At 43.9% G+C, this 25,756-nt stretch overlaps 1 protein-coding gene across 2 annotated transcripts in view; it reads right to left on the bottom strand.

Moving 5' to 3' along the window:
• Positions 1 to 605: 605 nt before the first annotated feature.
• ctnna2 (catenin (cadherin-associated protein), alpha 2) overlaps positions 606 to 25,756 on the bottom strand; it is a 665,994-nt gene continuing 640,843 nt past the window's right edge. For both annotated transcript variants that reach the window (XM_036933400.2, XM_036933401.2), the window contains 4 exons: positions 22,741 to 22,922; positions 18,713 to 18,818; positions 5,653 to 5,787; positions 606 to 2,786 (listed from right to left, as the gene is read on the bottom strand). In XM_036933400.2, the coding sequence (XP_036789295.1) occupies positions 2,499 to 2,786; positions 5,653 to 5,787; positions 18,713 to 18,818; positions 22,741 to 22,922 (711 nt within the window). In that variant the 3' untranslated portion in view covers positions 606 to 2,498. The remainder of the gene's footprint in view (positions 2,787 to 5,652; positions 5,788 to 18,712; positions 18,819 to 22,740; positions 22,923 to 25,756) is intronic.

Consider the following 25,756-nt stretch of genomic DNA (forward strand, 5'->3'; position numbering starts at 1 on the left):
TTGGCCATAGTGCAGTTTGGAGTGTGACTGTTTGAGGTTGTGGACAGGTGTCTCTTATACTGATAACAAGTTCAAACAGGTGCCATTAATACAGGTAACGAGTTACAGGTCTGTGAGAGCCAGAAATCTTGCTTGTTTGTAGGTGACCAAATACTTATTTTCCACCATAATTTGCAAATAAATTCATAAAAAATCCTACAATATGATTTTCTGGATTTTTTTTCTTCTCATTTTGTCTGTCATAGTTGAAGTGTACTTATGATGAAAATTACACGCCTCTCTCCTCTTTTTAAGTGGGAGAACTTGCACAATTGGCGGCTGACTAAATACTTTTTTGCCCCACTGTAGATACATTTGTATTAGCCCCTCTAAGGAACCAGGAAACGTGTTACATTCTACAGTGGGTAAAAATTGTGCAGAATTAGACTGGTATTCATGCAATTGCAGATAATAGGTTTCCACTAGTGTGCAAATCAATCGCATTCTGGAAAGCCAAGATCTGAAATTGAATTGAATACCCACCTTATAATTATAATATCTGTTGTCCTATATAAAAAATATAGCCGCTTGTGAGTGATGAAGAAACAGGCGTGGAGGGTGGTCAGTCAAGTTGAGGGGTTTATTAGAGAACAGTGAATATAAAGGTACTTGTTTGTATGTATGTACAGGTAACTGCCAGTAGAAAGGAAATGCCAACATAAAGTTTGTTAATAGGGCAGTGGGCCAACACGAGCCAGAGCAGTTTCAGTGTGCCTAATCATAGATTCTGTGTCTGGAACTATATTGGAGGGATGCAACCCAAATCCATCATTTTCTGTTTTGTTGATGGTGTTGGAAAACGCTGTCTCCACTCCAGAATCTCCCATAAGTGTTCAATTGGGTGGAGATCTGGTGACAGACGGCCGTGGCATATGGTTTACATCGTTTTCACGCTCATCAAATGGCCATTCATGCTGTGTGGATAGTATTGTCATTCTATGGGGGCCATGGTAGGTAGCCCAAATAATAGCCTGCCCAGCATTTTTATAAATGAGCCTAAGCATGCTGGGATGTTAATTGCTTAATTAACTCAAGAACTACACCTGTGTGGAAGCATCTGCTTTTAATATACGTTATATCCTTAATTTACTCACATTTCCATTATTTTGGCAATTACCTGTATGTATGTATGTATGTATGTATGTAGGACTCTAGGGCTTCATTTAGTCAGGCACCCCAATTCTGATAATCTTTCCACTAATTTCACTTTTGACTAATCACATCAGATCTTTCACATCAGATCTTTCACATCAGATCTTTTTGATAGCTGAACTGATTACAAGACAAATCAGTAAAAAAATATATCAGAATCGGGCTGCCTGTCTAAACGCAGCCTTATGAGCAAACCACAACTAGTCATACCTCTCCGTGTCTACTATTAGACTCTACACAATAATCCAATCAGGCTGCGATATAGTTAGTGATATCATCATGAGAAATTGATTTTTTTTTTAAAGGCAATACCATAGGACCATAAAGTGTGTGCATCGTTCAGGAACGCCGTTATGGGTCGGGAAGGAACAAGGAAACAAATGACTTGGATGCCAAACACTTTCAGTTACCTTAAATATAAGTTATTCCTAGCTCTACAGGTAAGGTAACGTTCAAACCGGGGACAACATACAAGATTAAGTTAGTAGGGGAATATTGACAAAAGCACAGATCTGTGGGGGTAATACTATAAACCTCTTCATAGTCAGGCAGTGTGCTTTAAGTTGAAACGTTTCCTCAGGTCTGCACATGCATTACTCAGTAAACTAAACTCTAGTTCAATGGTCTCCTTATAATGCACATTGTCGAAGAAATAATTACATCTCCCTGCCTGATTATTTCGAGGTTTACAGTAATTTTTTGCACAAACCTGCGCTCTAATTTGCACCACGAAAATGCCGCCCAAAGTGTATCAGCCGTGATGGATCAATCCTCTTGTTACAGTGATTTCACTACTGCGCCATTCATCGTTTCCATTCAGACAGTTAATGTGTGTACGAGCAGCCGGTCAGTACCACAATAGTAATGATATAGCAATAATATTGACGGCCATTTAGGTGCCCCTCTTCTGCTATGTTTTGTTTTTAACTTTTTATCTCCCTTTTATTTTAAAGTAAGTTCTTGTTTTTAGTGTCACACATTTGGCTCTCACACGGTTAAGCTACAGTAGTAATAATAGTCATAAATATGGGTGGGAGCACGCTGGCTCCCCATTGGCCGAGAAGCCCCAAAGTGTTCATGGGAGCTGTAGTTCAGAACAGGTGGCGGGATAGCAAAGTCCTCCGGGTAGGTTTTTTCATCGACCCTTCGCTCAAAAGGGAGAAAGGAGGCGGTGTTATTATCAGCATAACTCGTCTCACCAAAAGAAACAAATTAACACAAAGAAAGAAGGGGAGTTTTCTTAAACTTCTCGTTGTCGGTGTTGTTTTCCTTGGTTCCAGTGACATACGTCGTGGCGGCGGACATCTTTAGAAGGAGTCCATGGCCTTGAACTCGCTGAGGGCCTGGACGGGCGAGATGTGCTTCTTCTGCGAGCCCCGTCGAACGCGGGTCTGGCACTCCTCGGGCTTCTCCCGCTTCACCAAGGGCTTCTTCTCGGGCGCCTTCATGCGCCAGCTGACCACAGGCGAGTTGACGGCGGCGGCACCGTACACCTTGGCGTACTTGGTGGACGCCACGTAGCTGGCTTTGACTGTGAGCACCACAGCGTTCATCAAGTTCTTGGCCGCCTGGATGAGGGAGGTGGCGCTGTCCAGCTACGGAGAGAGACAGAGGACAACTTAGAACCTTGTACCAACACCATATCTTAGGTTGCACGGATATACCTATTTCACTAAATAGTATGAACTGTGGTAACAACATTGTAGTTGCATAGGAACTGCTTTTACTCGGTCAGCTTTATACATTAAAATGGACATGTGAAAAACCATCACATATAAACCGTCACATATATAAGACCTGCAATAGAAGCAATGGTTAGGTCAACCGCAAACCTGCATCATCCCACTGCGCATGCAACATTCTGCAGACCCCATGAGGGGAGGAAGGGAGGAGAGGAGGGGGAGAGGGGAGAAGAAAGAGAGGGGAGGGAGAGGTGGGAAGAAGGAGAGGGGAGAGGGGGTGGGAAGAAGGAGAGGGGGGAGAGGTGGGAAGAAGGAGAGGGGGGAGAGGTGGGAAGAAGGAGAGGGGGGGAGAGGTGGGAAGAAGGAGAGGGGGGGAGAGGTGGGAAGAAGGAGAGGGGGGGAGGGGGGGGAGGTGGGAAGAAGGAGGGGGGGGGAGAGGTGGGAAGAAGGAGAGGGGAAAAGGAAGCTCTAAGTGATTGGATAGGTGAGCAATAAGCAATAATCCAACCAATTGGATTTCTTTCAGGACTTCAATGAAGCATATCTATTGGGCAGGTGTAAGCATTAATACTAACCAACCAATTGGAGACCTGTTATTTATTCAATGAAAGGGTATTGAGATGCACCCCTTTCTTCAGAGTCTTTCAGACATCCCATGTCACGCTGCAAGATAACAAGGACTGCCTGCGGCAAAGAGCTCTCACTGAAGAAGGCTTTATCAAGCCAGCGGTTCTTACAGTACAGAGGTGAGATCTCTGTCTCTGGTCTCCCCCGCAGGGCGATAGCAGGTCCCTCACTCATCTTATCAGAGCCCTGAGTAGCTGGACAGGGTCAGAGTGACCGCTGTGCCTCCAACACATCTCTGATATGACAGCCTCATTAAGAGAAAGCGGGTGTCCACCAATGGCACCCTGTTCCCTATATAACGCACTACTTTCGACCAGAGCCTGTTGTAGTGAACACATTTTGTGCTGGTCAAAATAGGGTGCCATTTCAGACGTAGTGCCCATAGAGTTTCAGCTCATCTTGTCGGGATTAAATGGCTGCATATTACTTGGTATTTTAAGCATAATTCGGGGTATCAGGGGCACCCACCGTGCTGCTAACCTTTTTATAGTGACCAGCTGGAGTTCGGAGCCAATTAATTCTAGCGGTTGACTCCCTTCTCGGGGTGGGGGGCAAGGGGGTAGGGGGGCCAGCCGCAGCCTCTAAATGTCAGCCAAACAAAACGCAGGGAGAGAAGAGAGGTACACCTGACCTCCACCAACTGCTAATTAAGAAGTGTCTGGGAAAAAAAAGTAGGTGTCGTGTAGCGAGGGCCATGTTTTTCAACGCTTAATTGTCAGTTGTGTTGAGGACTCCCTGGGTTGGGGTTGGAGAATGACAGTTTTGCCAAACAACGATCGAGAGGACCTGAGTGTTTCCCGCCATAATATGCCAATCAGAATAGGAGGTCTATTTCAACAGATGATTGTGGACATTTTTACAATTCGTGAATTGAACAATTCCGAGAATTCAGTGAGCCTGTTTAATGGAGGGACGTGCGCGAAAATACACTACATGGCCAAAAGTACGTGGACACCTCCTCGTTGAACATCTCATTCCAAAATCACATGAAGTTGGTTGCCCCTATGCTGCTAGGAAGTCTTTCCACTAGATGTTGGAACATTGTTGCAGGGACTTCCATTCAGCCACATGAGCTTTAGTGAGGTTGGGCAGTGATGTTGGGCGATTAGGCCGGCTTGCAGTCGGCATTCCAATTCCCCAAAGGTGTTCAATGGGGTTGAGATTATTCCACACTGACCTTGACAAATCATTTATGTATGGACCTCGCTTTGTGCACGGGGGCTGGTGAGAACGTGGCTCAGTATGGCAAGGATTGCTACAATATTATCCATTAACGTTTATACTGCCGTTGGACAATATATTGCCACATTTATTGTGTAATCATTTTGAAATGTTATAATGTTATGTAAAATCATAGGGTTTTGCAGTAAAAAAAAGATCAAAGAGAATGCCTGGACTCTGAGTCTCTTTGAAAGGTGGTCTTTGGCAGCCAGCATTCTATACTAGAGCCTAAGGATAAAGTCCTTTCCAAAACGCCATACCATTTCCTAGAAATGGGGTGTAAATCAACAGTATCAACTAGCTTTCTTTCCCCTCTCGATCAAGACAAGTGGACAAGGGAAGGATGCCAAGAGACATGATTGAGATTCACCCCACAAGTGCATAGTGGGGTGGATTTGAGATTGGGCATGCATTTCATTTCCACCTGTTCAGCGTTAGCTTAAAATACCATTTAAAGTTGAAACTAACTGACATGCGTCTAAGCAGTTCAGTAGTTAGTATCCACCATAACGCTGCCATCATCTGTCCTGTGTTTTTAGACAAGCGCTGATGGAGAACAGATTAGAGCTGTCTGAAAACGTTACTAGCGTTCGAATCCTTGCTTCCTCCATTGTTGTTTAATCAATTCTTCTCAAAGTGCATTGAATGAGAGGATCCAAGGCTCTCCCTCAGAACTCCTCCAATGCCCTTTGAGAGGAATTGTAAGAAACGAGGAGGGAGGAAGCCTAGGGAAGGTCCCTTTGATAGGAATTGTAAGAAACGAGGAGGGAGGAAGCCTAGGGAAGGTCCCTTGTAACTATTGAGATGAAGGAATGAGGCCCACAGACAGAACATTGCTGCTCACCAGTGCTTTATGCACCTGAATACAACTATTGACGGAGACCCAGAGCCTTGACTGTACCATGTTAGGGTGTTGTGTGGTGAGACTTACCCCAGAGACGATGAGCTCTCCTCCCAGGTTCTGGACCTCGGCCTTGACCTTGCTACAGATGTTGAGCTGGTGGCAGTACAGGGCGATTCTCTGCAGGTAGGCCAGCAGGTCCTGCTTGCAGGCCGAGTCAGGGCACTGAGACATGCACACACGCAGAAACACGATGATAAAATGAGTTTAAAAACAGGGAAAATAGACGAAAAATGTGTTAAGAAGAAGCAGGGTTAAGAAATAGTCTTGTTTTGTACATCAGAAGTAGTTTATAAAATGGTTGTGCACTATTTTCTTTACTAATGGCATGTCATTTCTCCACTGTACTCATTCCTACAGCAGAAAAACAACCCAATCATCGAAATAGCAGGGGCAATTAGCAAGACCTTTCCAGGCCCTCTATTGTGAGAAGCAATATGAGTCTACCTCTAGTATATACTGAGGTAACCCTATTCACTATATAGTGCACTTCTTTACACCAGTGCCCACGGGACCATTTGGGAATAGGGTGCCATTTGAGGCACAGGCACAGAGAGGGAGCGGGACAAAGGCTTTTCAGTCCCACTTGTAAATGCACACAAAGTAGCTGTAATATGTTCTGGACGTCATGCAGCGAAAATTGCAACGGCCCACAAGTTTCCTGGTGGGTAATGAAAGAATGGTGCGTTTGCTACTTTGCTTTTAAAACGCTCCCGGGCACCGTTTTGTACAGGCACCTTTTTCTCAACCATTAACAGTAAATGGCCCTAACTACAACATTCAGGCAGCATGTATAGAGTTGAAGGGAAGGGATACATTCACACAGGGCTCACTTCCTTGTCTTTAGGGGGGCTGGGATACATTGGGAAAGCCAAGTTAATTGGCTGAAAAAGCTAGCTTTTCGGACACAAATGTGCACTTCTTATTCAGTAGTCCCTCCCTGTTTCGTTCCGTTTTCTTCATGAACACGACCCATCTCTACCTATTCCCCTCGAGTGGTAAATCCCGTGTTTAGATTGTCCCAATGTGTTCCCTTTCCACACTTGTTTTTTTTTGTTGCCAGTTTAATTGTGCTTTAGTGGGCTTGTCCGCCCACACTTGAGTAAGTAAGTAAGGGTGTGAGGCAGACTAGTAACGATGGACTCGAAGTACTCGTGGTGCAGCACTAATGGTCACAGATGCACAGTTGTCCTGTTTGCACAACAAATGAATGCGTCTGTGGCTGTGTCCCAAACGGCACCATAATCCCTGCATAGTGCACTATTTTTAACCAGGGCAAATAGGGCTCTGGTCAATAGTAGTGCACTAAATAGGGAATAGGCTGCCATTTGGGATGCATTTTTTTTGTTCACATGATACACTGAACCAAAATTAATACGCAACATGTAAAGTGTTGATCCCATGTTTGATGAGCTGAAAGAAAAGATCACATACATGTTCCATACACACAAAAAGCTTATTTCTCTCAAATGTTGTGCACAAATTTGATTCCTTCCCTGTTAGTGAGCATTTCTCCATTGCCAAGGTATTCCATCCACCTAACAGGTGTGGCATATCAATAAGCTGATTAAACCGCATGATCATTACACAGATGCACCTTGTATTGGGTACAATAAAAGGCCACTCTAAAATGTGCAGTTTTATCACACAACACAATGCCACAGATTTTGGGGGAGCATGCAATTGGCATGCTGACTGCAGGGATATCCACCAGAGTTGTTGCCAGAGAATTTAATGTTAATGTCTCTACCACAACGTCCTTTTAGAGAATTTGGCAGTACGTCCAACTGGCCTTACAGCCGCAGACCACGTGTATGGCGTTGTGTGGGCGAGCGGTTTGCTGATGTTAGCATTGTGAGCAGAGTGCCCCATGGTGGCGGTGGGGTTATTGGTATGGACAGGCATAAGATACAGACAACGAACCCAATTGCATTTTATCGATGGCAATTGGAATGTACAGAGATAACATGACGAGACCCTGAGGCCCATTGTTGTGCCATTCATGTGTCAGGATCACCTCATGTTTCAGCATGATAATGCACAGCCCCATGTCTCAAGGAACTGTACACAATTCCTGGAAGCTGAAAATGTCTCAGTCCTTCCATGGCCTTCACTCTCACCAGACATGTCACCTATTGAGCATGTTTGGGATGCTCTGGATCAACGTGTACTACAGCTATTACAGTTCTCGCCAATATCCAGCAACTTTGCAAAGCCTATGAAGAGGAGTGGGACAACATTCCACAAGCCACAATCAACAGCCTGATCAATGCAAAGGAGATGTGTCGCGCTGCATGAGGCAAATGGTGGTCACACCAGATACTGACTGGTTTTCTGATCAATGCCCCCTACATTTTTTAAAAGCTATCTCTAATCAAAATATGCATATCTTTATTCCGAGTCATGTAAAATCCATAGAGTAGGGCCTAATAGATTTATCTAAACGATCTGATTTCTTTATATGAACTGTAATTGTTCCATGTTGCGTTTCATATTTTTTGGTCACAACTTCCCCCGAAGTCTCTCCTTGTTCGGGCGGTGTTCGGCGGTCGATGTCACCGACCTTCTAGCCGCCACTGATCCATTTTTCATTTTCCATTGGTTTTGTCTGGTCTTCCTTCACACCTGGTTCCAATCCCATCGATTACATGTTGTGTATTTAACCCTCCGTTTCCCCTCACGTCCTTGTCGGAGATTGTTTGATTGTATGTGTATGTGCTAGTATGTGTTGGTCTTCGACGGGTTTTGTACCCACTTTTGTTATTTTATATATTTTTGTTTTTTTGGAGTTTGGTCAGCACTAAACTTCTCCGTTTTATACCAGGTTTGTTCTCCTGCGCCTGACTTCCTGCCACCAACACGCACCCACTACATTTCTGGTCAGTACACTTAGTATACTAAGTACAGTAAATAATGACAGGTGTAGACTTTACTGTGAAAGGCTCACTTACAAGCCCTTAACCAACAATAGAAAATATTGCAAAAATAAAAAAGGAATTAGTAACAAAGAAATAACAATAATGTGGCTCTATACTGTATAAGGAGTACTGGTGCCGAGTCAATGTGCAGATCACATTGATCAGAGATATTATAATCAACGCTATAACTGTTGAATAAATACACAAAATGGACACAGCAGTCCTTTTAAGGTATCTGTCCAGTGTACCAGATTTATTATGAAAAATGAACTATAATTTTTATTTTTTTATGATTAAGGATGTTAAAAAAATCAGCTTTTCTCAGTGCCCCTGCTTGGCCTGTTAGAAACAACAGGGTTTTGGGCGTATATTGGTTAAAAAAAACTAAAACTGATTATTGGCAGCTCAGCTGCTACCTTTTACAGTCAACAACAGCTAACTAGGTTTCCTCTTGACATAAAATGTTTCTCTACAAACCACAGGAAAGGCGAGATGGTTGATGTGTGGAGGATCGGTTTTGGCTTTGCCTTCTTGTTGGCTAACGTTAGCTGACGGCGTTCGAACATCAAGCAGGACAACTCTTACAAATCGCACAAGTGAGTAAGCACTTCGTTGGACAGTGTATATACCATGTATATCCTGTGTATACGACTAATACAACTTGAAACTACAAACCACATCATTTGAAATAGAAGTGACTGGCGGGATACTTTAGTTGTTGCAGATGCTTTCTCCCTTTTGCTAACACCAGCTAAGGATTGCTTGGCTTGCTTGCTTGTGTGCGGTGAGTGTGCTGTGAGTGTGCTGTGAGTGTGCTGTGAGTGTGCTGTGCATTCCCGAGCCCGTGTTCAAATACCCATACGTGTGTCCTAAATAGTAGGCCATTTGAGTGTGAAAGAAATTAAGTTTCATAGTATGTGACATTTAAAAAAAATCAAGTATACTTGAAATGCCTGGATGTCATACTAGTTTTGGCTTTGGCAATAGCTGATAATCAGATATGGGGTCTGTGATACCAAAATGAACCAATAACACATGACACATTCTCAGTATGTAGAAATAGAATGTTTTATAGTTATGTGAAGTTTAGAAAATGGGGTATGATTTAAATGCCAGGATGTTATACTCATTTCGTCTCTAAATCTAGTGGAATTTGATGCACACTTTTTTGATGCACACTATTCCACAATGCATTGGAAGAGGTGAACTATGAGTGACAGGCCCTAATTCTCTTCAAGTAGCCAAACAACAAAACTCGGCTACTTAATTGGGAAGTTGCCACATAGAGAAGCTTCTGAGGTGGTGTTCAAATGTAGGCTGAGTAGTTCTTGTTCTCCTTAAAAATAAGTATTGCATTGTAGGCTACATCTTTGAAAAATAACTTCTCATTGAAAAGTGTTTCCAGAGCTTTTAAACTAAATACTAAACCATCTTTTTTTTTTTTCTTTTTATATAAATTTAAAACATACAGTCTACTTGCAGTGAAGCTGCTCAACATTTACATTACATTCAATCATCTAACAGACTCCCATCCAGAGCGACCCACAGAAGCAACCAGGGTCAACGCCCTGCTCAAGGGCACGTCGACAGGTCTCTCACAAGGTCAAAAACGGGAACCCGAAACCAGCGAAATATCAGCCACCGGCCCAAGCTCCCAAATGCCATGCCACCAGCCTTCCAAGAGCCCCCCCCCCCCACAGGTCCCCGAGAGCTGCCCCTCAACCATCTGAGACCCCCTCTCTCAAAACAATCCTAATCAAATCAAATAATTCTGATGTAACAAAGTTGCCACTCAGTGTCATTCAAACTTCCATGTTTTGACTTGTGAATGTGTCGGCACCGGGGACTCAGGATGTGGCTGCGCTATGATGTCATGTTATTCGGACATGTTGATTGGAACATATGGATTGTTTTAGTTTTGTAGGCTACCTATTTAATTGTTCCATTTATGGATCAAGCCTTAGCAGTCCTTCTGATCTCGTTCCCAATGATCAGTGCTTTCATTTATTATGCTGCTGTCCAGCGGTTCTGAATGTGCGATGCAGCCGACATTCCACGTTTTGTTGCAATAGCCTTTTGATTTGAACATGTGAAATGTTTTAGTGTGTGTCCTATAGGCTATTTGATATCATTGACATACAGTACTTTACTAATAAATATGTTCAAATGGAACCAAATGATCTGTTTTTGTCTTCAGTCTTCAATGTTTAATAAAGGCTGTATGGGGCTATGGTATAGGTTGAATCTGATAGTCTGCCTACAACCAGCCTGAGTATAGGTAAATGTATCAAATTGGAAATGAGATCTTATCAGACTGGTTAATGTGATGCATGTCTGTTGAATTGGGAAAAACCCACCTGCATACCTGCTACTGTGCTGTGGCCGTGGCATACTGCACACTTTTTACTGAAAGAGTACATGCTGAATAGTGTGCGCCGATGAGTACATGGGATGCAGTTTAAGTATGTTGTACGCTAGTATTGGTATTCGGGCACGGCCATGTCTCCCCACCAGAGAATTTGGAGAAAGCTGCTGGACCAATTACAAAAGGGGGCCTGTCTCAGCCAAAGAGGATGATGCCATTTATCCAATCAAATGTCAAGCGTTTTTTGAAACTGTGCAAAAACGTGTTTGAGATGGGGATTTACTGGGGGTTTTTCTTCTTTAATATGCTTTGGCCACAACTTCAAGTAGGATGAGTCAACAACATTATTTGGGTATGATCAAACAGAATGAGCTTTTAAAAATGAGAATTTCAGTTCCGTTAATGATCTCAGGGGGGTCAGATTCTGCAAACACAATGGGTTACAAGACACACACGCACTAATGCCCCCTTAAAGCTGTGTTCATGCAGTGCTGCATGCTGATCTTGCAGCCAGTGAGGCAGAAAGTGGAAGCAGCTCCTAGGACATGATTACTGCACCCACCGCCACTCCTGGCTAGCATTACCACTAATTCCACTAACACACACAAACCAAACACACACACGCTGTATACAAACACTTGGAAACACACACAACCCCCTTTCTCCATCACACCAGAAAACCACGAGTTTCTCCCTGCTCCTGGCCAGCCCGGTTCAGGCAGGCAGATGACAATATGGTTGCCTGACTAATCGGCCATCTCCTCAGCAGATTCCCTCCTGGTGTAAATAAACAGCACGGACCATTACCTTACCAAGGCCGCCAAGGAAAGCAGGCAGCTTCATTCTCTCCCTCCCTCTAGCTCGCTCCCTCTCTTTCCTGCCATTGATTGGGGAGGATGAATTCTAGCCTGGAATCCAAACGGAATATTGTGAAACAGAACAATATTTAGTTAGGGTTTCAGGCTGGAATTTCTCTCTTTCCAAACCTTCCTTCCAAAGAGGAATTCTAGCCTGAAATACAAACTGAATGTAGTGAAACCATATTGCTATTCAGTTTGGATTACAGGCTAGAATTCCTCTCTTCTTCTCTAGAGTGGAATTCCAGCTTGGAAAAAAAACTGATCTATGGCACCCTATCCAGTTTGGATTCAAGGCTAGTGGAAACTTCTATTTCAATAGGAAGGAAGAAGCCATTTTGTTTTTGCATAATTAGACCTGAAATAAATCAGCCTCTCTGCATGGGTGACTCAGCAGCAGGACTTCTGTTATTAAACCAGGGGGCAAACCTCTGTCAGAACCCACACACAAACACAAAAGCATCACTAAATCACACCTCTATATTGATGGTGTGTTGCATTTCTAATCAGGCATGTGGAAAAAAACAGAGCTCTGCCCAGGACTCTGGCTTGCTTCACAAATGGCACCCTATTCCCTATATAGTGCATTACTTTTGACCAGGGCCCATAAGGACACAATCTAATACAATAAATACAGTTGAAGTCGGAAGTTTACATAAACTTATGTTGGAGTCATTAAAACTCATTTTTCAACCACTCCACACATTTCTTGTTAACAGACTATAGTTTTGGCAGGTAAGTGAGGAAACAGGTACAACATTATCTATATCCACAGTAAAACGAGTCCTATATCGACATAACCAGCAAGGAAGAAGCCACTACTCCAAAACTGCCATAAAAAAGCCAGACTACGGTTTGAAACTGCACATGGGGACAAAGATCAAACTTTTTGGAGAAATGTCCTCTGATCTGATGAAACAAAAATCAAACTGTTTGGCCATAATGACCATCGTTACGTTTGGAGGAAAAAGGGGGAGGCTTGCAAGCCGAAGAACACCATCCCAAACGTGAAGCACGGGGGTGGCAGCATCATGTTGTGGGGGTGCTTTGCACCAGGAGTGACTGGTGCACTTCACAAAATAGATGGCATCATGATGAAAGAAAATTATGTGGATATATTGAAGCAACATCTCAAGACATCAGTCAGGAAGTTAAAGCTTGCTCGCAAATGGGTCTTCCAAATGGACAATGACCCCAAGCATACTAGTTGTAGCAAAACAGCTTAAGGACAACAAAATAAAGGTATTGGAGTGGCCATCACAAAGCCTGACCTAAATGCCATAGAAGCAAGGAGGCCTTTACAAGCCTGACTCAGTTACACCAGCTCTGTCAGGAGGAATCGGCCAAAATTCACCCAACTTATTGTGCGACGCTTGTGGAAGGCAACCCAAAACATTTGACCCAAGTTAAACAATTTAAAGGCAATGCTACCAAATACTAATTGAGTGCATGTAAACTTCTGACCCACTGGGAATGTGATGAAAGAAATTAAAGCTGAAATAAATCATTCTCTCTACTATTATTCTGACATTTCACATTCTTAAAACAAAGTGGTGATCCTAACTGACCTAAGACAGGGCATTTTACTAGGATTAAATGTCAGGAATTGTGAAAAACTGAGTTTAAATGTATTTGGCTAAGGTGTATGTAAACTTCCGACTTCAACTGTACATGGATAGAGCGGCAACACAAATATGAATAATGACGTTTTACATACATATTATAATCAATGTCAGTATGCTCCTAATCTGCACCCCCTAATGCTTCCCTATTCTCTACATAGTGCACTCTCTCTGTGATTCCGTGGTCTCCTGACAATGGCCTTTTAAGGAGTCTTGGCAGGGGGTCCTAGTAAATGACTATGCCTTGAGTTCTCTTCAACCCCACCTGACCAAGTCTGCATCCTAAATGGCACCCTATTCGCTGTATAGTTCACTGCTTTTGACCCATAACCCTATGGGCCCTAGTCGAAAGAAATGCACTAAATAGGGATTAGGGTTCAATTTTGGATACATTCAGTCGTGACCAAAAACTTTGAGAATTACAAAAATATTAATTTTCACAAAGTTTGCTGCCTCAGTATCTTAAGATATTTTTGTCAGATGTTACTATGGACTACTGAAGTATAATTGCAAGCATTTCATAAGTGTGAAAGGCTTTTATTGACAATTACATGAAGTTGATGCAAAGAGTCAATATTTGCAGTGTTGACCCTTCTTTTTCAAGACCTCTGCAATCCACCCCGGCATGCTGTCAATTAACTTCTGGACCACATCCAGACTGATGGCAGCCCATTCTTGCATAATCAATACTTAGAGTTTGTCAGAATTAGTGGGTTTTTGTTTGTCCACCCGCCTCTTCAGGATTGACCACAAGTTCTCAATGGGTTTAAGGTCTGGGGAGTTTCCTGGCCATGGACCCAAAATATCTATGTTTTGTTCCTAGTTATCACTTTTGCCTTATGGCAAGGTGCTCCATCATGCTGGAAAAGGTATTGTTCGTTACCAAACTGTTCCAGGATGGTTGGGAGAAGTTGCTCTCGGAGGATGTGTTGGTACCATTCTTTATTCATGGCTGTGTTCTTAGGTATTGTGAGTGAGCCCACTCCCTTGGCTGAGAAGCAACGTCACACATGAATGGTCTCAGGATGCATTACTGTTGGCATGACACAGGACTGATGGTAAGCGCTCACCTTGTCTTCTCCGGACAAGCTTTTTTCCAGATGCCCCAAACAATCGGAAAGGGGATTCATCAGAGAAAATGACTTTACCCCAGTCCTCAGCAGTCCAATCCCTGTACCTTTTGCAGAATATCAGTCTGTCCCTGATGTTTTTCCTGGAGAGAAGTGGCTTCTTTGCTGCCATTCTTGACACCAGACCATCCTCCAAAAGTCTTCGCCTCACTGTGCGTGCAGATTGCCTGCTGCCATTTCTGAGCAAGCTTTGTACTGGTGGTGCCCCGATCCCGCAGCTGAATCTACTTTAGGAGACGGTCCTGGCGCTTGCTGGACTTTCTTGGGCTCTCTGAAGCCTTCTTAACAACAATTGAACCGCTCTCCTCTTCTTGATCATCCCATAAATGGTTGATTTAGGTGCAATCTTACTGGCAGCAATATCGTTGCCTGTGAAGCCCTTTTTGTGCAACGCAATGATGACGGCACGTTTCCGTGCAGGAAACCATGTTTCACAGAGGAAGAACAATGATTCTAACCACCACCCTCCTTTTACTTCCAGTCAGTTATTTGAACTCAATCCGCATGACAGAGTGATCTCCAGCCTTGTCCTCGTCAACACTCACACCTGTGTTAGCGAGAGTATTACTGACATGATGTCAGCAGGTCCTTTTGTGGCAGGGCTGAAATGCAGTGGAAATGTTTGGGGGGGGATTCAGTTCATTTGCATGGCAAAGAGGGACTTTGCAATTAATTGCAATTCATCTGATCACTCTTCATAAAATTATGGAGTATATGCAAATTGCCATCATATAAACTGAGGCAGCAGACTTTGTGAGAATTAATATTTGTGTCATTCTCAAAACTTTTGGCCACGACTGTACATTGTCCTCCCATCTCTATGGTAGGCAGTAGCACAGCGGGTTCCCAGCAGGTAGAACATTTGGCAAGTTTCCCTGGACTACGCATAGGCCTGAGCTGCTGGTACGCCGTGGGCTTCATGTTTTAAGAAAACCCCCAGCGGAGGAAGAAAGAGAGAGAACAAGAGAGAGGGGGTGGAAGAAAGACAGAAGAGTAAAGAGAGAGAGAGAAATAAGCAGATGAAGATTAGAGGGAAAGAGATGACAGCAAAAGGAGAATAGTGAGAAACGAGGAGAAAGAGGCACCCCTCCATCCTCCTATTCTTTACTCTGTGGTGAAATGGTGCGAGCTGCCTTGAGGTAATTCCATGTCACGTGCTTCTCTCAGCAGAATATTTAAAGGGACATTTCAGCACTAGACACTACTGTAATTCCAGTCTACTTACAGAATCATGAGTGATGACAGGTGTTTCAGACATAATTATACAGTAACCAATGGTGTCATTGGTTGATTGAGCCTGCTGTATGATCAAAAAATGAATGAGTCATGTTTTGTAGCAATTATTCTGGCCTTTGTGTTTCACCGATCACGCTGGCAGCGAGTAGATATAGTTGTCCTTGTTCAATAGAGCCGTTGGACTAGTCTCAACGGTGTTCCTATCTGGGGGGCCATACTTCCTTGTTCCCACCCTTGAAGGCAGGCTTTCTAAAAATGGGTGAGGTACTGTACTAGTTTACAGGTTATTTTTGCCACAATGGCTGCTTTCTGATTCCCCTTTCCAAGAAGAGCTGGATTACGAAACATTTGCTGATGTTCTTTGACATAGGGACCATACAGTCCTATTTATTGGCGCCGGGATACGCATTGAGACAGTGAGAAAAATAAGTGCGAGACCAGCAAGCAGCGGCAGACCAGGACTCAGGATGGTGGATGACAAACGAGTAAGTTGTTTTGCTGTCGGTAGCTAGCTAGCAACGTCAGGTCTCGTTTTACACGTGTTGTCCAGTACAGTACAATCTGGTGATAGATTCGGACAATACCGGAGCATTGTCAATACCACCACAAGTCAAGCTAGTCACGTTTGTGACACATATGAGATGTTAATAACATATTAATGGACATACACGGTGCAATAGAACCGCAATGACATTTCCCTTTAAGACTCCCCCTCCCCCCGACTATCTCTCTCTCTCACACACACACACCTCCCCCTCAATCTCCCATCCATCTCGCAGAACAGTCAGACTGACAGACTGCTCTTCCCATGCTCTTCAATAGGGTTTGACGTGGAGCGCGTCAATAAGGGTTGCTACTTGAGAGACCTGTCCTACTGTGGCACCGCAAAGCTTCAATCTCTCTCACACACACACACACACACACACACAGGCGCGCACTTCAATCACCCTGTCACGCCTGACTGCCTCCGTCAGCCACAGGTTAATGGTACAGCAATGTGTGAATGCAAAATACTTGTCCTCTTGAAAAACAAGGCATAAAAAGTATTATTTGTCGTAGGTTATTTGTCGTAGGTTATATTATGAAAGGCAGTTTGGAATTAGACTAGATCTGAAAAACACAGTGGCTTGCCAGAGAAACTCAAGATCAAATAATCCTTCTGTTTGCCGATAAAAGCAAACTCTTAAATGTTTGAATATGTTAACACACATTTACGGTATGTTGTACCTGGATGATGCGTGTTTCACAATGCTCCACACAGAAATACTCTTAAAACAAATCCCTGTTTAAATTGGGAGAAAATCAGACCCCTCTTGCTGAACAGCATAACATTGCAGAATGAGGGTTCATCCAAAATGGCACCCTATTCCTTATATAGTGCACTACTTTTGACCAGAGCCTAATGGGTTCCCATAAAGCTCTGGTCAAAGTAGTGCACTACTGCATATAAGGAATAGGGTGCCATTTCACACGCACACTCATCATCTAGCATGAGAGGAGGGCAACAGAAGGCTGTGAATATTCAGCAAACACCAGTCAAAGAATCGTTTAAAGGCGAAATTAAAAATGGCAAGCCACCTGCTCAGTTTCAGCGTTTGTTGATTCAGTCCGAGGGTAGGCTGTCAGTGATTTGCTATATGACAGATATTCACCGCCTGACTCCAACCCAGCCCTGCTTGCAGAGTGAACGGTCGGGGGCCACGGTTCAACAACACACTAGCCAGCAGCTCTGTGTGTTTCTTCAAATATGACACACACACACGCACACACACACGCACACACACACACACACCCCAAGACTCGGGCCAACAAGCACACATTGTGTTGTTGAACCGTCTGCAGTACATAGGATACTGGTGAGTGAATGAAATGGTGTCAAACACAAGGAAACCATGTGTTTAATACTATTCCATGTATTCTATCGCAGCCATTACTCTGAGTCATCCTCTGATTTAAAGTGCCACCAGCCACCACTGCTGCACTAACGTCCTCTTCATTTGAATGTCATCAGACTGATTGTAATAGCGCAGCTCTCCCTGAGTATTACACACAGTAGTTCTGACAACACCAGGAAGAAGAACACGGAGTCCTAATGAATCAACAAGTCTTTGTGCATGAGGCTACATGAGGCTAATTCTCACAGCTTATTCAGGACGGATGAAAATGAAGAGGCAGATCATGTATTACCTGAAGTGCTACTATTAAGTACTAACAAACCCAGATAGACACACACACACACACACACACCTCTCTACCCCGTTCTCCCTTTATCTTCCCCAGCCAGGAGGAGCAGCCGCTTTGATTGATTCGATATTGAAAATAGACTGTCAGCGCGTTTTGGAGAGGGTACTCATCTGATAATGAATGGATGCAACACCTCAGCGCCGCTAATTAGATTAAAGACACAGACAAAGCCCCTAGCTCCCTGCTCCTCTCACAGTACAAGGAAGTCCCATTGGGACGGACAGCACCGCGCCAAGACAGCCCACTATGCCCAGATCCATTGCTGCCCACAAACAAACCCACTAAGGTTGTGTCCCAAATGGCACCGTATTCCCTACGTAGTGCACTACTTTTGACCCAGAAGCCAGCCACACCAATGTGTCGGAGGAAACACTGTACATCTGCATGCATGCTCCCCGGCCCTCCACAGGAGTTGCTAGAGCGCGATGGGACAAGGACATCTCGGCCTGCCGAGCCCTCTCCTAACACGGACGACGCTGGGCCAGTTGTGCGCCACCTCATGGGTCTCCAAGTCACGGTCAGCTGTGATACAGCCTGGGATTGAACCCGGGTCTGTAGTGACACCTTAAGCACTGCGATGCAGATGACCGCTGCGCCAATCGGGATTTTAACAAACAATTGGCCCCCCAAAAAATGCTGTCCTCTGTTGAATTTCAAAATCCTGTAAGGGGATCTATCCTGAACACAGATACACATACACAACTGCGGTAAGTGTTACCTGGTCGGCGACAGCGCGGGCCAGTTTGTCCATCCTGGAGCCTGCCTCTGCAATCTTCTTGGCGGCGTTGATGACATCAGAGGAGTTCTTCAGGGGCCCTTTGCCTCTGGTGTGGAACACAGGGAAACAGGACTTATTATGTTTAAAGTTCAACGTTTTAAAAAAAAATCAAACTGCAGACAGCAAACACTATCTGAAATACTTGATATTAACAGATTAAAAGCTCCATTTTATATTCACTAGACACTTTGCCACTAATAAATAATGCATAAGATACAAACTCCAGTAGTAATCTTCCTAAAACTGAAAAAAAGATCACAATGCCCCCCAAAAAAACCAAACGTGGGCTGCAACTCGAAATGTATTCTCAAATCATGGGGCTCTGTCATTAGTAGCTGAAAGCTGTCAACATAGGTCTTTCTCAAAGCTCATCAGTATTGGTGCCAGTCTGTTTCTGCTCTCTTGCCAACTCCTTATGGAATTGTCTTGACAATAACAGCAATGGAGTTGGCAAGGCCACAATAGATCTGGTAACAGGTTAGACAATAACGGCAATGGAGTTGGCAGGGCTATAATAGATCTGGTAACAGGTTAGATTGGATCTAGGCCTAAGTTCTATCAGATCGGGCGTTAACCGGTGATAGCAGACGCCCACACAGCTGATGTTTTGGCGGTGTCTGAGGTGGAACTGCGTTGGAGCCGTCAAATTGGTGAGCAGCTGCTCTTGCGATCATTGTCAAGAAGCCACAACCGCCCCACTCGCGTTAGAAGTTCAGAACCAGAAAGTGCAGGCTAATGTATATCGAAATAATTACGCTCAAATTGAAAAATCATTCAAGGAAAATAATGGCTTCTATCCTTAATGGAGGAGTAGATTACATCTCACATTCCAGCGTTCAAACTTACACAAGACTGGACGGGATTTCTGTTGTTGCGACTTTGTGCAGCCAACGGCAATGTCAGCTTTGTCATAATGCCGGGAGCCACTTCTGGATTCGACGGGAGCAACTTGTGGATTCGACGGGAGCCACTAGTGGATTCGACGGGAGCCACTTGTGGATTCGACGGGAGCCACTAGTGGATTCGACGGGAGCAACTTGTGGATTCGACGGGAGCCACTTGTGGATTCGACGGGAGCCACTTGTGGATTCGACGGGAGCAACTTGTGGATTCGACGGGAGCAACTTGTGGATTCGACGGGAGCAACTTGTGAATTCGACGGGAGCCACTTGTGGATTCGACGGGAGCAACTTGTGGATTCGACGGGAGCAACTTGTGGATTCGACGGGAGTAACTTGTGGATTCGACGGGAGCCACTTGTGGATTCGACGGGAGCAACTTGTGGATTCGACGGGAGCAACTTGTGGATTCGACGGGAGCAACTTGTGGATTCAACGGGAGCAACTTGTGGATTCGACGGGAGCAACTTGTGGATTCGACAGCTCTAACGCAGTTCCACCTCCGGCACGTCAACACAACCGCTATTCGGATGTCGGCTGAAGCGGATCAGACTGAATAGAGCCCTTAGCCTACGGTTTAACCAAAGTATGGTATCACTTCTCTACTGGTGTAGCCTGGCTCATGTAGTTTCCTAGTTGTAGGATGTCAGGCACCCCCACTGACTGAAAAAAACAAACTGATTTTACAGCAGTAGTCACTTATATTGGCTGACATCACGGTAATTGGGCATTTGTGAATCCATGCATGATGTGTCATTGGCTGAGTCTCAAACGGCACCCAATTCCTTACGTAGTGCACTACGTTGGAGAAGGACCCATGGAGATCTGGTCAAAAGTAGTCCACTACATAGGGCATAGGTTGCCATTTGCCATCAGATTTGCATGACGACATTATATTTGCCAATTCCACAAATGTCACCACAAGGGTCACTTGACTAAAGCAGTGTAATCATCGCCAACACACCACATCCATGATTGTTCGTCATTATCAAACTGCATGGCTGCATCCCAAATGGCACCCTATTCCCCATAGCGGTTTGGTCAAACGTAGTGCACTATATGGGGAATAGAGTGCCATTTGGGAAGAACACATAACATCTTCCCCTTGTTGAGCTCTGTACAGCTAGCATATTCTGTCCACTGAATCATAGTGCCATGCCTTGGAATAGGAACATTGGGTTCAGCACAGGGCTAGCTATGACATGATATACAGATGGTGGGGGCTCGGAGAAAAGCTGTTGCCTTCCAGAGAACATCAACATCCCACACTGTAAACACTACACAGGATCACACTCATCCTGGTTCGGCTACATGATATTCAATCTGACTCAATTGGAATACAAGACTGTTGGACCTCTGTTAGTCTACTAAATAACAATGTGTAAAGGTAGATAGCTGCTGCTGGTCTACACAGCCTAATCCCAGCTCACACCCGTTATCCTGACCAATAAGCAGGACCTGGATTTCGATGTATTCCAGCCTAGCCACAAAAGCACCTGATTCATCCAATCAAGGGCTTCCCTATTTGCTGATTTGTTGAATCAGGTGGGTTTGATTTGATTTGCTTTAGTGTTGGGCTGTGACGAAAAGCCCGGACAGCCTAGTGTAGCGAAGTGAGTTGCCTGTGTGTGGTTGCTGATCCTACCCATACCGATACTAGTCACACCCATAACTAGTAATACTTAAATTCAAATGGATGCACAAAGGAAGCATTAGCATGGCTAGGAACTGGGAACAACAGAACATGGCAAGCCATTAGCACAACAAAGGGGATTGTTCCATTCAAAAGGGGGAACTTGAACAAGCCTTTTGATGTATCCAGGGATAGGGATAAACAACAGCTTTTCCAAGGTAAGGAGCATATAAAATACTACTCTGATCAAAAATAAATAATGCAACATGAAAAGTGCTGGTCCCGTGTTCCTTGAGCTGAAATAAAACGTTCTGTACGCACAAACAGCTTATTTCTCTAAAATGTTGTGCACACATTTGTTTACATCCCTGTTAGTGAGCATTTCTCATTTGCCAAGATAATCCATCCACCTGACAGGTGTGGCAAACCAAGAAGCTGATTAAACAGCATGATCATTACACAGGTGCACCTTGTGCTGGGGGGACACTAAAAGGCCACACTAAATGTTCAGTTTTGACACACAACACAATGCCACAGATGTCTCAAGTTTTGAGAGAGCATGCAATTGGCATGCTGACTGCAAGAATGTCCACCAGAGCTGTTGCCAGAGAATTGAATGTTAATTTCTCTACCATAAGCTGAGTCCAATGTTGTTTTAGAGAAATGTCGTTTTAGAGAATTTGGCAGTACATTCAACCGGCCTCCCAATTGCAGACCACATGTATGGCGTCGTGTGGGTGTCAACGTTGTGAACAGAGTGCCCCATGGTGGCGGAGGTTTATGGTATGGGCAGGTATAAGCTACAGACAACAATAACAATTTTAATGCACAGAGATACCATGAAGAGATCCTGAGGCCCATTGTCGTGCCATTCATCCGCCACCATCACCTCATGTTTCAACATGATCATGTATGGCCCCATTTTGCAGGGATCTGTACACAATTCCTGAAAGCTGAAAATGTCCCAGTTTTTCCATGACATGCATACTTACCAGACATTTCACCAAATTAACATGTTTGGGATGCTCTGGATCGACAGCGTATTCCAGTTCCCGCAAAACTTCAGTTGTTTGTTACATGTTTCTTTCACTACATTTCGAATGTCTAAATATTCCACAAAGATGTGCCCTGTTGAAGTGTGCTATTGGTTTTAGGGGATTGATCTACCATAGAAATATAATTACTAGAATGGGTAATACAGAGCCTCTGTCCATGGCAATTTTACTGGTAAACTAATGGGTAGACTCAAATATAGCTGACATGGTATTGTTATGCATCATTTCCAAATAGCCAGCGGTCCGCAACATAACAAACCTGTTGACTTGAATGGTGACACCCGTTCTAGTAAATCTATATCATTGTAATTATTACATTGACATTCATAAGTACTACCAGTCACTTCAACTAGGTTCTCTTTAGCCACATTGTGACTGTACCTGGTGAAGTCTGTCATCTCCATCATGATCATGCACATCTGCTTGGCAAGGACGATGATGTCATTGCCATTGTCGTCCCACTTGGCCACTTCGGCGTCCAGCTTGCACTTCTCCTGCCGGAAGCTCTCCACCTGCTCGGCGATCTTCGCCTTCTCCTCCTGAGGCAGCTGGGCCATGATGGCCTGAGAGGGGCAGGACGAGGAAGATGTAGGGGGAAGTAGAGGAAGGTGAGTAGTGAAACACATAGGGAGAAGAGGAAGTGGGAGAAAGGGGGGAAGAATAGATTGAGGAGGAAGAGAAGGAGTGGAGAGAGAGAAAGAATAATCAAACAATTAAACACTGGCAGTGAAAAGACTTACTATGACACAAGAAATACCAAAGATTAAGCATCAATTGCTCTTCAAATATTTAGCTGGCTGCCACCTTGAGGAGCCTATAGTCCTTAGTATACTCAACGAGAATAGATATTGCGTTAAGAGTTTGACTTTGCCCTTCCGAAAGGTTTCCGAATAAAGTTATAAACTTGACGATTAATCAACCAGCGCTCCTAAAACCCCTTGACATCTTATACTTGTGAAGAGAAGAATCCATTCCTCGGCTCGTTTTGCCGTGAGAACACTCTGTGCTTCTCTTGCCATAGCCATTCGAGGCAGGGCTGAGATGGCATAAATCTCTAGGCAAGGTCACCAAGTGCAGTAGAGGCTCCGATATTATTTGGGAGATAAATGTCTAATTACTTTACTTCTCATGCCAGTCAATGAATAATGTATTTGTTCAACGTTCTGAGGTGAGTGCAGGGGAGAAAAGTAAGTCGGGCATTATTAGTTTTGTACTATTGATTTGAGAAGGAAAGATGAAGTATCCATTGCATGGATGATATTGTTTTTAACCTTACCCTCCAAACACTGCAAAAAAGTGAAATCAAAGCAAGCCTAAATATGTACATATTGAGTGATAATTCACTTAAAATGTGTACTTGTTCTTACCAAGCTAAATTATCGAACATCATTGGCAGATTTGTTCTTCTTATTTTAACCTTAAAAAGGCTTAATACAAGTAATGTATCATATTTCAAGATATTTTGATATTTTAGCTTACATTGACTTTTAGCTTACAATGGTCTTATTAAGGTCAAATATCTTGAAAAAATCTTGAAATTTAGTAAATTACATGTATGAAGCCACTGACGTTAGAAAATGTAGCATGGTAAGAAAAAAAGAAAAATGTAAGTGAGTTATCACTCATAAGATATATAGGTTTGCTTAGATTTCACTTTTAACAGTGTAAACTCTATGCTTAATGATTTCCAACTCTGTCTTGTTTCCTCGATTCCTCGCCTCCCTCTCCAAGCTCAATGGAGGAGATGTGAGGTAGAAACCTTGAAAGCAAGTTTTTGATGACAGGTTTCCAGGCACAGCCTTCAAACTCTTCCTAGACCACGTAGAATGTCTTGATAAGCATGACTGGTCTCATTAAGAAATAACTTCCCCACTCTGCTTCATTTTCTCTCCTCTCCTCTCTCTCTCCTCCGTCCGTCTGTCTGTCTACGTCCCTCCCACATTCCTTTCACAGCAAAGCTGGTGTGTGGGGGTGACCGGCAGGATGAGCTCAGTGTGAGCGGGTATCACCTTTCACCCCTCTCTCCATGGAGGTGTGAGGAAGAGAATAACAACCACAAATGACTCGTCTTCCTCTCATAAAGTAGCTCAGGACGGAAGGAGAGAAAGCGTGAGAGAGATGCAGAGAGGGGCACAAAGCTGTTTTAGGTGTCATCAGACACTGCTATCTCATCACACAGCACCAGATGTCACCCTACTGATCACTCCCTCTCTACAGTCTCAGAGCCAGATATTTTATAGATATGTTTGGTATTGCTGCCCAAGTGGAACTATTTCACCAGCGGAGCCTTGCTTGGTTTCTGTTTCGGAGCAAGCTGGACCAGGGCTCTTTCTCAGTTAGTATTTTCTAGATTCCTTGCGTCCTCTCTCTCCTCACAAGGTTCTTGAAAACGCATTGGCGGTGAAGATCCAAGGACCTTCCCCTCGCACCCTCTCTCTCTCCTCCAATGGGATTTGAGAAGGAGGCAAGGAGAGAGGACGCGAGGCAAGGAGTCAAGGAGAAAGGAATTGGGCAAGTACCCATGTTTACATGCCTCAGGCTGGCGTTTGAGTAGTATTTTAAAGCAGTGGTTCTCAAACCTCTCCTCTGGGACCCCCAGCCGTTCCATGTATTTGATCTATTCCAGAGCTAGCACACCTGATTCAACTTGTCAACTAATTAGATTAATTAGATGAGCTTGTTCAGGGCTAAAACAAAATTGTGAAACGGCTGGGGTCCCCAAGGAGAGGTTTGAGAATCACTGGTGTAAAGCACAGATGTTCCATTATACTGACCAGATACTCCATTGGTCGCTCTAACAATTACAATAAATATCTTTCAAAATGGAAGGCAGTCGGGAGGGTGCAAGATCAGGTGGGACCATTCTAGCCAATGAGAGAGCAGATACCCCTGTGAACAACCACAACAGTTATTGCTAACAAGTATCCTTGGGACGTCCCTACCCAATTGAAGTTGATATTTCAAATGGTTAAAGTAACCGGTTATGGTTAAGGTAACATCCCACGGATCCCAGATAGCACTAACAGCACAACTCCGATATAAAGTGTTTTTTTCTCAAAGTTGCCTACTTATATCAGTACACTCGTATAACAACCTAAGTATTAAAAAACGTATATTCGATCAAATAAACTCATGTAGCAAATAAGCCATTACATTTTTGTTGACCACATTTGACACTCATTTACCTCCATGCAAACGCCACCTGCTGGACTAGACAGATTTTGGCCCGGGTTATCCCTCTCACTTTGCCTCTTCCTCTACTGTTTAAAGCAATGCAAACACATAAACAAACCTAACCCCAACAGTGTTGAGTGTAGCGAGATTTCTTTCAGCTGCTCAGAGCCAAAACACACATGATACAGCGTGCCGCCTATCCTATTCATAAACAACAACATGG

Source organism: Oncorhynchus mykiss, chromosome 10 (assembly GCF_057628025.1).
Source record: "Oncorhynchus mykiss isolate SJ-2025 chromosome 10, ASM5762802v1, whole genome shotgun sequence".
Taxonomy (NCBI): domain Eukaryota; kingdom Metazoa; phylum Chordata; class Actinopteri; order Salmoniformes; family Salmonidae; genus Oncorhynchus; species Oncorhynchus mykiss.